The sequence below is a fragment of the Ziziphus jujuba genome, chromosome 4 (assembly GCF_031755915.1).
Source record: "Ziziphus jujuba cultivar Dongzao chromosome 4, ASM3175591v1".
NCBI classification, from domain to species: domain Eukaryota; kingdom Viridiplantae; phylum Streptophyta; class Magnoliopsida; order Rosales; family Rhamnaceae; genus Ziziphus; species Ziziphus jujuba.
In genome coordinates this window covers 5,952,537-5,964,466 of record NC_083382.1, presented here as the reverse complement: position 1 = coordinate 5,964,466, position 11,930 = coordinate 5,952,537, and the positions used below count along the sequence as shown (strand labels likewise).

Genomic DNA, 11,930 nt, shown 5'->3' with positions numbered 1-11,930 from the left:
GTACATACAAAATATGTGTGCTATCAAAATATGTCTTACAAAATTTGAGTACATATATAGATTGTACTCACATGGCTACAAATACTATTAAAATCAAATTGCAGATGTTACAACAAAAAATACAATGTTGTTAGAATGCTATCTTAGATGTTGTAGCACATTTGCAGTGCTAACTAAAACCCTCATTTACAACTTTCTTGAATGCTGTCTATGGTAGATATATTACAACACTGAGTATGCGCGCATAGTTAATTTTCTTCATACTCATTTGATGAAATTGCATGATTAGACTAATTAAACCAATAAACATAGATCAAGATACAACATGAAGGTTTTATAGTTCGGAAGGCAAAATGAAAAGCATAACACAAACATTTCACAAAACCTAAAAATATCAATGACAATCACATAGTAATTGTATGTTGTTTTACAAATATTTCATACTGGTTTTTCAATAACCAAAAAGTAGGATAGGATAATCTGATACCATGGAAATGATTAGAAGAAATGAACAAATTATAAAGGAACTTCACCAAAACTCAAAGAACCACGATGCATATTCCTTTCTTGGAGTTCAATGGTTTTTAGATCCCTTAAATGCTGCAATATCTCTTGAAGAAGATCCTTTCCTTTATCTCCTTGCTTTATAGAGCCCATACAATGTTTCAGAAACTCACTGTCTGATTCAAGAGCTTGTAGCCTCTCATACACATGGTCAACCTCCTCGATTTTGATTACTTTCTGTTTGTCCAATTCAGAAACCTGAATTTGATCATCAGATTTATATTCAACAACATTGTCTTCATATCTTAGTCCTTCCTGATCAGTTTCATCACCAGCTGCATCTAATAGTGGAAGCAGACTCTTTGCCATGGAGCTCAATGTTTTTTCCTCATGGTAATGTTTGTCTTTTGAAAAACCATTATCTTCTAGACTGCTAAAATCATTATGATCCTCGGATAATTCATTACTGACACCCAATTTGATTAGCCTCTCCTCCAATGCTTTAAGCTGATCAAGTATGGATGTCCTCTCTTCCTCGAATTCTACCAATGAGTCATCAAGAACACTAATATTCTTCACACAGTCTAAAGCCATTTCCTCCAAATTTATGATTTCAGCAGCTGGAGTATTGTAGTTACTGCTTTCTTGGTTGCCATTGAAGCTCATAGTATCTCCATCCCTCCCTTCATGATTTAGATCAATAGATAGCTCATGATCACTATAACATTCATGGCTGCAAGAAGCAGATGAGTTCCCACTTCTTACACTTCCATCTCTTATCCTTCTTATCATCCTCAAACTCTCTTTCTCCTCGTAATCGACGACCTTCTTTCGATATACTTCCAATTCTTTCTCGAGTTCCTGCTTCTCCTTCTCTCTTTTGACCATCAGGTCATTCAGTAGCTGTAAAGCTTCCTGATCATACTCGGATTGTTCTTCCATCATCCTTTGGTATTGCAAGGCCTCCATTTGCATAGCCGCTTTTTCTTCTTGAAGCCTGGTTATCATTGCCATTGTCTGGTTGGTAGCTATTGCAGAGGCACTCCTCTCTTCCTCTAGTTCTGCATATAAAGCACTCAGTACTTTTCGATCCGCTTGCAAAGCTGCTTTAAGTGCTTCAATAGTTGTAACTACATCACTACCTTCCAGTTGATTAACGACATTTCCATAGAAAGACTCCTTTGTCCCGGATTCCCTCCTCTCGAATTGCAGCTGCTTCTTCTCCAAGTAATGGAGATTCTCAACAGAAGTCGGTGTGTCAGGATATTTCTCTTCCTTCGGTTCATTATCCTCTGAAAGCAAGCATAGATTTTCTGTCCCATTTTGGTTTTTTTCAACTGAACCTGTTTCCCTATGCACTACAGCTTTTTCCATATGTTGTGAACCTATTAAAATCAATTTTAGCATCAGATCAAATCTTAACCAATTTAACACTTTTTGCTATATTAATTAGATTACTGGAGAAGTTTACATACCATGATCATTCTGAGCCATTAACGCATCAGGACCCTTATAAATTTCAGCACCATCATTGTTTATGAGAGATTGATCTTCTTGAAATTGATCAGCTGAACAATCAGAAACTTGTGTGCTTACCAAGGTTCTTGAAATAGTTTGATCATCCAAAAATGCATCCCTTTCTTCTTTAGATTCTGCTGCTAATCAACAAAATCAGATATTTAACAGAAAAATAATCCAGCCCTGTTTTAAAGAGAGATAAATCATGAAATAGAGAAAATGACAAACAATTTCTACCTGGTTGGTTGTTTGGATTTTCCATGGCTACTTTTTTAACATTGGTTGATAAAGTTTGAACTTCTTGACTTGTAAAAACTTGTTCACTTGACTTTCCTACCAAATCTTGTTCTCTATCTTCACCATCTGGCAATGAAGATTTATCAACAGCAGCCTCCTCCATTTTCGAGCTTTCAAATTCTCCATTACCTGTCTTCTCTGCGCTTTTGTTCATTATTACTAATTCTGCTTTGCCTGCAATTTCGAGTTGTGATCCAACTCTTGAATTATAATGTAGATTTTCATCCTCATGAGAATGCTTTACGCTATCTTCCTCTTTTAAGCTGTAGAGTCCCTGGTCTGCTCTTGTTGAAAAGTCGATCAACTCGATAGGAATCAAACGATGATTGAGATCATGAATCCTATGATCCTTGCAAGAGAGATCAATAATTTCAACTAAATCATCTTCTTCAGAACAACAATGGATGGTAGAACCATCCGAGAATTGAGTACCGAACTCGGTGCCATTAGAATCTTGCCTCGCAATGTCAAGTGAACTTGATTTGTTATCTTCCATTGCTTCCTTTTCATAACAAATAAACATTGATGCAGAACTTAAACAATCTTCCTCTGGTGTTTCTCTCAAGCTAAAGCTATGAACATTAGAAGGAAAACGATTTTCATCTGCTATTCTAGTATCACCATCATCATCATGTTCTTCGTTGTTTATTTCCATCTCACAATCAATATTCTTGCTGTGATTTGGCAGCTTATCATGTTTTATTGACCCAAGGTACTCACCTCCATTGTTGTCATTATCATCACCATCCATTGCTTCTATAATCAAATCTCCTTTCTGGTTGTACTCCATAGATTCCCAAGCTGACTTAAACAGCAAATGAGGATGTTGATTTTTGCTGCTCAAGCTCTCATTGCAACAAGAACACGTGAAAACATTTTCATCATTTTCGAGCCTGTTGTCGTTCATCCACGATATGAAAGCCATCCTCCTAGTCATTCCCGTGGATTTTCCGATATAATTTGGCTGAGAGGCCAAGCAATTCCCACACATTTTTTGTGATTCAGCAACTTTTTGATGGTTTGAGCAGTAACCCAATTGAGAAATCTCCATTGCATGGCTCTCACATACAAGATCTGTATAAGACTTTGTTCCTTTACCAGGTTCTAAGATGTGATCAACTCTAGAACACCACAGGCAGGGCTTTTTAAGACCAAAGTAATTTGCAAATTTGGTAATCAAGTAGCTGAACAAGGAGTTTAAGAGCAGAAGGATTATCAGAACCCATTCAAGAAGTGCATAAACCAGAATTAGAATGAGTTTGTGGGTGTTTCTATGCAACATGGTTGCAAACCTGTTGGAAGCCATGGATTGTGTGAAAGTCTCCTTGCTATCTTCGGAGGTTCACAAAAGCACAAAGCACACCAGAGAGAGAGAGAGAGAGAGAGAATGGATTTTTGAGTTCTTTACAGAAGAACAAAGACTAAAGTTGCTCGTACTGTAATTGTGTTGCAACCATAATGCTTTTTGGTGAATAAATATCTTTTAGCTGCTAAATGGTAAATAGATGTTTACTGCTTAACTAAAACACACAATTTTATTAGTTCCAGAGCCATGTGGACTTTGAATCTCCCACTGTGGGAGCAACAAGTTTATTTTTATTTGGACAATAACAGTTCTAGTACTACTACTTCGTACTAGATATGATATATATAGGGAGGGTATTATATATCATAAGAAGTTGTGAACTGTAATGGGTTTTTCAATTGAAAAGAAAATATTGTATATATGTATGTGTGTGTGTGTGTGCGCATAATTTACAAAGGGTATTTTCTAATGGTTTATGGTAAACCAGATGCCTCTAAAATTGAATTGTGATAGCTCATACAAATGGAATTGTGAATGTTAGCGAGCCTCTCCAAATCTATTTTGTTTCTTCATCATTTGTTAGTGTATGTGGTCAATTACATATAATTTATGGAATATACCAATTACCGCAGATAATGTAATTTCAAACTGGACATTAATGTAGAACACAAACTTACTGGAAATTAATGTGATGGCCGGTATAAATTGGTCAATAATGCCTAGTAAATAAAAATTATATATATATATATATATATATATAAAATCTATATACAAATATTAGACAACAATAACTTGACCACGCTCTAAATTTGAAACTATACGTTACAAGAAATAAATAAATAAATAAAAACTATATGTTACAAAGTTTTTTAACTTTCTAATCTAAGTTTTTAGCGGCTTCTTAGCGAAAAACGAAAAAGCTATTAGCGGCCAAGATGATACATTACTAAAGAATATAAAAACAATGGACTATTATTCATAACGAACAAAAGGAGAGAGAGAGAGAGAGAGAGAGAGAAAGGAAGGGAATGATGAAACCTGGTTGTGAACAGTGGAAAACACGGTGGAAAGTCTCTGGAAAAAGAGAGAAAAAGAAAAAAAAAGAAAAAAAAAAAAAAGATGGAAGTGTGGAAACATTGGAAAGAAGTGGATCAGAGCAAGGAAGTGTGATAACGATTTGAGAGCCTGTGTGAATAAAGCTAAGCAATAATGTTTGTGGGATCTCTCTCTCTCTCTCTTTCTTCCCCAATTTTTTCTGTTGGGGCCTCTGCTTTATTCTACTTTTGAAAAGGTTATTGATGGGTATGAAAAACACATGGAATGTTAATTGAATAATCTTAACCAAAAGCTTACCAAACCACAACTTTAAGTAGTATTTTTTTAACTTTAATTAGTAGACCAGGTACAAGAATCAAAATTCACGAAAAGCACTGATGATAACCCAATGGATGGTGCTAAACAATAAGATAATGGCCCTACAGGAGCCTTAAGCTGAGGAGAATTCACTCCTCTCAGGGAACAAATTTGCTGTTAATGTCCTCAAACTCAGCCTTTATTTATTTTTTTTATCAATTTTTTAGCTTAATTGAAAAATAGGTAGGATAAAAAAAAAATAATTTGATTTTAAGTCAAAGTAGCACAATTAATGTGGTGGGAGCTCACCATATTGTATTCCATATTTAATGATAAGATATATCTATACACATTGTGGAGCCTACCGTTGATGGACCCCAACCATTGATACAGGATAAACATCATCACAAGTAGGCCTAACCATAACCTGGTTTAGAATTCACATGGCACTAGCTGCTTGTTTAACCACGCTATAAAACAGACATAAGATTTAGGGCCAGAATTAGGAAACGTATAGCTCATTTCAATGACTCAGACAAAACAGAGTGTTCTTGGAGAAGTGGAATATTTGTCTTGCCAATATGAACAAAAGCCTCAACGCCTATTGCATTTGGTCTTTGACAGGAGATCTAACTATGTTTGACCTCATTGAGGTTGATCAGTTTTTCAACATTTAAAAGGATAGATACATTTTCCTTATAAATTGGAGTAACCAAATATTTTCCAGTTTAGGATGCTCCATGCGCGGAGTGCGCATATGAAGCCAAACGTTTGTTGTTGTACAATCAGTAAAGAATTGGACTTGGCAACCTGAATTGGACAACTCAGTGTGAAGATCCTACAGAATAAATTTAACGAAAAGTAGATATTAGACAAAAATACAGCACTTCCTTTTACATCTATTACTTACCTTCTTGTGATTAGCAGGTGTATCCTATGACTAATGACGCCCTTCATCTGGATATTTACAGCAGAAGCATTGAAATACTTCTCATTTTGTATCTGTATCATTGTTGGATTCTTCTTGACTTCCTTCTTCAATGGTGTCTGGGTTCATCATAAACCTCCAGCTGTCTCCTTCCTCTATCTCCCATTGTTTCTTCAGTTCATAGATTGTCTTGGATGCTGCAGCAGCAATTGCAGGGTTTCTATCTTCTGCAAGTCTCTGCAAAAGGAACCTGAAACATCAGTGTTTCTTTTCACCATAGGAGCAAGGAGGATTCTCATCATAGAATATAGCTGAGATCACCTGTAATGCTCCCATGCCTGCATTACCTAGAGTCCACATGGATGGTGCAGCAGCCAACGCATTAGCTAATGCTTTTCTGTACCACAAGAAACAAAGAGGAAATTTGAATGACTAACAACAAAAATAAACATACCATATGATTGGCACTTGTTGTTTCACTTAATGGGCCCGAGGGTATGGTTTAATGCATGATTATATCGGTAATATAGATATGGAACTTTTAGTTGCTAAGAACGGTGATTATATCGGTAATATAGATATGGAACTTTTAGTTGCTAAGAACTGTGACTCGGTCACCATTGGGATGATGTATTGAAATCGCAAACAAGTTTAGGTGCATGACACAGATTACCCAAAATAGTTTAAAACTAAGTCCTGATTACGTTTGTTCTCCCTAAAACGTAAAAGCTTTTATGAAGGTTCAAAGGCACCAGTCCAAACAAAAAAACACATGGGTTCAAGTTAAAAGATGCAGACAAGTTTTTGCCTGTAAAGCAAGTTAGTACATGTTTTTGCCTCTCAACATTGAAGCGAGTAACAGTTTATCGGTGTGTATTACCATCGATATCATATCGTTCAGAACTCAAAACGAAGTACATAGAGTATAATACCTTAAAAGCTTACCTAGTATTGACATCAGGAGAACTTGAACACTCTGCCAATAACGAGACACTACTTTTACCATCCATCGCATCGAGATCTATAAGAGTCGCAATCAACAGCTCAAGCTGCTCCAAATATAACACATTAGGTAAATAAGAAATAATAATAGCAATAATAACCAAAATAACTGGCTCAACTGGATCAGAGATATCATAGGAATTTGAACCTCTTCGGGATTGGTATAGTCAATTCCATCAGCTTCAGAAAGTGCAGATGCCATACTCCAGTAAGCTTCCTGTGCAAAATCAATAATATAAACGTTAAGAATGTACTGACTCCCAAAACAACTAAGACATGGAATTAAAGATGGCAAAGCACCTGAATAGCAGTGATGCGATCTGTAGAAACTTCCCCAGGAAAGTAATCAACAGTTCTACCATTTTTTTCAATCTTTATACGGACCATGAGGTCACTTTGAGAAAGAGAACCGTTTTCCCTACGCAGAGGACTGGATACTAACATGTTAAGAACTTGGGTTTAACAGCTATTCAATTAGAAGTGGCTGCAATGGGGGTGAAATAAATCCCAAACAGAAGTCGTAAAGAAACTTACAATTTGTACATTTTGCTGACCATCATATCATGGATATTTTTCACAAACTGCACGTTTGCAAAATGAAGAAGACAATACATTTACAAATAGAATTCGCAAAACTAACATGTACTACCATGTAGGATAAGTGCAGATATTTGGTAATGATAAGCTAAGAAAAAGACAGTGTCTAACAACTTATTCTATAAGTATTTACGTAGAAGAATCAACTAGTTACCTCTAAAGCCATTAGAGCATCTTCCATTGCACGTTGTTTGGCACGGAAATCAGCACGGCGTAAATCAGCCTGAAGATGAGTCAAAGTAGATTATATTAAGATGTATAATGTTACACCATATACTACAAAAGTTCTCCAAACAACTTAGCGACACAAGTAAATAGTTATTATAGTTATTTCAAATATGCTTTAGCATCATTACCCACTTCTGTTTATTCTCTCTCTCTCTCTCTCTCTCTCTTCGTCCTCTCTGTCATTTTCCAGACGTCCATCCTATTCATTTTTCCACTTTTTTCCCCACTTATAATCTTCTATGCAAACTACATCTTCCACCATTTAACTCTCTCTACTTCTATGGTACATTGTATGACTTCTACTGTCATAACTTTTAATTAATAAAGATTCTTACTTCCTGTCAGCCCCCTCACCCCCTTCCAATGGTGCCTGATACTTTGAATTAGCCCCATACTCATTATTGAACACGTGTCACCTTTTTTGACACTGCCACATACTGTGATACAATATTTGCGAAACATCCTTCATTCTTTCTCAGTAGATCTGTTAATATATATACAACTAGGACCCAATGCATACTTATGCATTCAAACATAAGGTTTTTAAGTCGTGCACTTTCTCCAAACAAAAGAACCTATGCCCAGGAAAAAACAAAAGCAAAACAAAAAATAAAGGAAAAATAAAATTCTCCTCTAATTTCAAGAAAAGATGAAAGAGACCTAAATCCAACTTCTGAGTAAGTCACCTAAATATTATTATAAAAGTATTGAAAGAAAACCAGTAAATAACACTGTTATACACAAACCACATCATAAAAATGCATATTCAATAATTAGTACTCTAACATTTCCTTCTACCAGCTAGATATGCATTTCAGTGTCATATCACAGTAAAGCAATAGACAAAAAACATCAAAAGATAAAAAGAGGCACCTCTAAGGCTCCATTACTCCAATGCTTATCAGCAGCTCTTTTCAATCTAGACTCAGCTTTGTCTCTCAAGATCTGCCGGAGGATATGTATGCAAAAGAGAATAAAAAAGAGCATATCTGTCTCTGTTTATATTATGTCCCAAAAAAGACAAAAAAGGTAGACTGATATGCACGTAATCTCCCTCATGTAAACCAAAATTATACGTACAGTAGCAATATGATGCAGGCCCTCAGCTTTCTTCTTCACCTTGCGATCAATTCTTTCAGTATCTTTTCTTGCCCGAGCTGCCAAGCAGAAGGAAGCTTAATAGACTAAAATGAAAGATAGCTCTACCACACTCCAAAAACCCTTTTGTATCCACCTCCCCACCCTCAGAAAGAAAACAAAAAAGCAAAGAAGCAAAACCCAACAAAAATAAAGCACAATGTAGCCATGTGTCCTCTTGATCTTGAATAAAAGATATAGAAAACATACACATCAAACAGAATCTCATGCCAAAATGTACAGTCAATTGAACAAATTCTGTGTAACTCCAAATCTAATAATCTCATTCAAGTGTATACTCCAGACTCTAGGAAATCAAACTGGTGCAGTCATTTAACCTGCCAGATTCTACATAAAAGGAAAAGAATGATCTAAGAACATAAATTTGTATTAAATTCAGACGGATCAACTAGAATCCCATTGTTGTAATTCAGAATCAGTTATTTCAGTTTACATGTATATGGGGACTCCTTCTCTAACAAGCACATGGCATTCATATAAGTTTCACTGCACCTTGTTGCATTTAACAAAGAGTCAAAAAACTTTACCATCAAGTTTAAGAAACTCCGTCCCAAGTATGGCTACATCTTGCCGGGCCCGGGCATCCAACCTCATTATGCCACTGGTGAAACATATAATGTATTTTAATAAAATTCATTCAGTATAAAATGAATTATTTAAACAATTAATGGCTAACTACCGCCAAGAGTCTGATTGAAACAAGCTGACTCTGACTTCACCATGCATGACTCTTAGTAAAGAACCAGTATCACAATTCTTAAATATAATTCCTGAATTACTATCACTATGTTTTTCTATAACTTATTCTGGACAAGAAAAGAGGGGTTGATTGATAATCACTACTTCAATCCATTTTAGGAAAAGGGAAAAAAAGAAAAAAAGAAAAAATCAAAGTCCTGAATACTACCGAGAAAGCAGGACCATGTCATTGCGAGCCCTTTCATTTACATACTTTGCATCATTGTAAACAAATCTACAAGCTTCTGCTAAGCCCTTAGTGGAGCCAATAATCTCTCTGGCAAGACTGGGTACTCATCTTCCCCGTCTCCATTTTGTGCACTGACACAAAACAGAGGTTTTAAAAGATGTTATAGATAAAAAGGCAGGTAATGTACAAGCCATATAAGAAATACTGAAGCAGAAAGTTTCAGTTACAAAGGAAAAGTACATGTTTAAAATACAATATTATAAATCCTATATAAAAGATAGTAAAAAGTTTTGAGGAAGTATGTAAAGCTGGAAAAGTTAAGCCACAGAAGAGATAATATAAATTAATGAATTTGGTTTAATGAAAGAAAAAATCATGCCACCTTTGAATTGAAAAATAAATGCAGGTAAACTACAATTTTCAAGAAGAGAAAGTAATAATGTTCTGGAAGTTTATTCAAAAAATCATATCACATGCAATATGCATAGTACATAACATTTTAGCTTTGGTCAGTTCAAAAGGGACAGAACAACTACCCACCCCATTTATATATAGGGCAAGTATGAAGTTGTTATTATCTTTCCTGTTATCATGCAGTTTATCTTGTACATGTACATAGGTCAATAACTATTTAACAATTAATTGAGAAACAGTACCAAATCAAAGAACAATACAAGTAGCAAAAGATGTTTTCTTGTGTCTAAAAGGAGTTTCAATGCCTAACAAGTATCATAAAAATACAATGCACTCATTTGTCTCGCCAAGTTTTATTAATGAAGGAGCCATAGAGGGAACCCAACAATATGAAAAATGGGAAACATAACGTTCCCAATTAATCAAAGCTACAACTGCAGTTCTAGAATAATTCACACAGAGGTTAAAATGAATAATCTTTCAAGTAAATCCAAATCTAATAATTGAAAAATAAATTTTGCTTACCTAGTTGTTTCAGCACAATCATCATAATGACATTCTTCTGTTTCAGTATTTTGAGTTCCTGTTGACATACATAAAACTGAAGAGCCCCGGAAGGCAGTTAAACTAATAGGTTTTCGGCAGGTGTGCCACAAAACATCATTGAGAAAGGTTTTTTTTCCACTTGATAGACATCCATAGCTTAGTTGCCTTGGTTCTCCTCCTTGACTTGTGAAATGTAATTTATTTTGTTGTATTGACTTGGCAAAAGAAATTCCATGTGATTTAGGAAGAGTTGTCATCTTATTCGCTACAGGATTGCTTGTAACCTTGCTTGCAGTGAGTGCCATTGGAAGGATCAAGACAAGAATATAGTGTGTGTCAAGCCAATGTTTCCTTCAATTCAGCTCAAATCTATAGCATAAAGAAAATGAAACTTGCGGTCATATATAGCATATAAACTACAATCGATGCTAAATTTAAGCACTAGCTTTTTAACTAAAAAAATTACTTAATAACATCAATCAATAGCTATAAACACAGTATATCGATTTTTCTTTTTCTTTTTTTTTTTTTTTTGGTGCAATTTTTTTTTTTTTTTTTTTTTTTTGCAATTTTTGTCAAAGGAAGCTAGATTTTGTCTGTTTAACTAATTTTTTTTCCCTTCTATCAACAGGTTCTACGAGGTCACCTTATTGATAATTCAATAATTTATGGGCAACAAGAGACAGGAAAATTTTCTTCTTTCACCCCTTGTCCATGCATAACTGCTATCGCCATAATTGTAGAAACATCTAGACCGACTAGAGTCTCCAACCAGAGTGAATCATCCAGCTTATGAGTTCAATATGAAGGCCAATATATACTCATTGAAAATCATTTCTACACTTCACTTCCGAAATGGAATTGTTTAAACAAATACACGGAATCTCAGATAAAGGAAAAAGGTAGGTGATCTTAAGTACTTGACCATGGAAGGGTATGGGTGTCAAACTGTTTTGATTAAAAAAAGTCAAATCTTGAAACACCAACATATAGACCAGTCTTAATTTAACTTCACACATTTCATTTTCCATTTCCAGCATCACCCACTCGTAAAAAGCCCCAAAATTTAACATTTCAAATTTGACAACAAGATTACAACAAGATTAACAGCAAACCCATAACATAAAAATTTAAAAGAAAAAAAGAAGGAA

General features: G+C 35.1%; 2 protein-coding genes across 6 annotated transcripts; both read right to left on the bottom strand.

Moving 5' to 3' along the window:
- Nucleotides 1-282: 282 nt before the first annotated feature.
- LOC107416288 (myosin-binding protein 3) lies at nt 283-5,042 on the bottom strand. Of its 5 annotated transcripts, none has more exons than XM_016024774.4 (4): nt 2,260-5,042; nt 1,980-2,162; nt 1,647-1,889; nt 283-1,565 (listed from the first exon to the last, which is right to left on the bottom strand). In XM_016024774.4, the coding sequence occupies exons 1-4, from the start codon at nt 3,623-3,625 to the stop codon at nt 517-519; spliced, it is 2,841 nt and encodes a 946-aa protein (XP_015880260.2). In that variant the 5' UTR covers nt 3,626-5,042; the 3' UTR covers nt 283-516. The 5 variants fall into 5 exon arrangements, with proteins under 5 accessions (XP_015880260.2, XP_024928190.2, XP_015880257.2 ...); XM_025072422.3 differs by having other exon boundaries at nt 283-1,889; nt 2,260-3,503; nt 3,612-5,034; XM_016024771.4 differs by having other exon boundaries at nt 283-1,889; nt 2,260-5,034.
- A 503-nt stretch (nt 5,043-5,545) lies between these two features.
- LOC107416297 (senescence-associated protein AAF, chloroplastic) lies at nt 5,546-11,930 on the bottom strand. The gene is given in 14 exon segments (XM_016024785.4): nt 5,546-6,143; nt 6,228-6,303; nt 6,852-6,955; nt 7,057-7,125; nt 7,209-7,338; nt 7,443-7,489; nt 7,660-7,728; nt 8,607-8,678; nt 8,814-8,890; nt 9,419-9,492; nt 9,799-9,901; nt 9,904-9,950; nt 10,759-11,148; nt 11,426-11,930. Coding segments are annotated over 13 exon segments (1,368 nt in total). The 5' UTR covers nt 11,085-11,148; nt 11,426-11,930; the 3' UTR covers nt 5,546-5,969.

Excerpts from the sequence above, each read along its gene's own strand:
- LOC107416288 (XM_016024771.4), bottom strand. The coding sequence starts at position 3,625 with ATGGCTTCCAACAGGTTTGCAACCATGTTGCATAGAAACACCCACAAA. Across the intron at positions 2,163-2,259 it reads AAATCCAAACAACCAACCAG|CAGCAGAATCTAAAGAAGAA; the intron begins GTAGAAATTGTT and ends TTTGTTGATTAG. Across the intron at positions 1,890-1,979 it reads AATGGCTCAGAATGATCATG|GTTCACAACATATGGAAAAA; the intron begins GTATGTAAACTT and ends TGATTTTAATAG.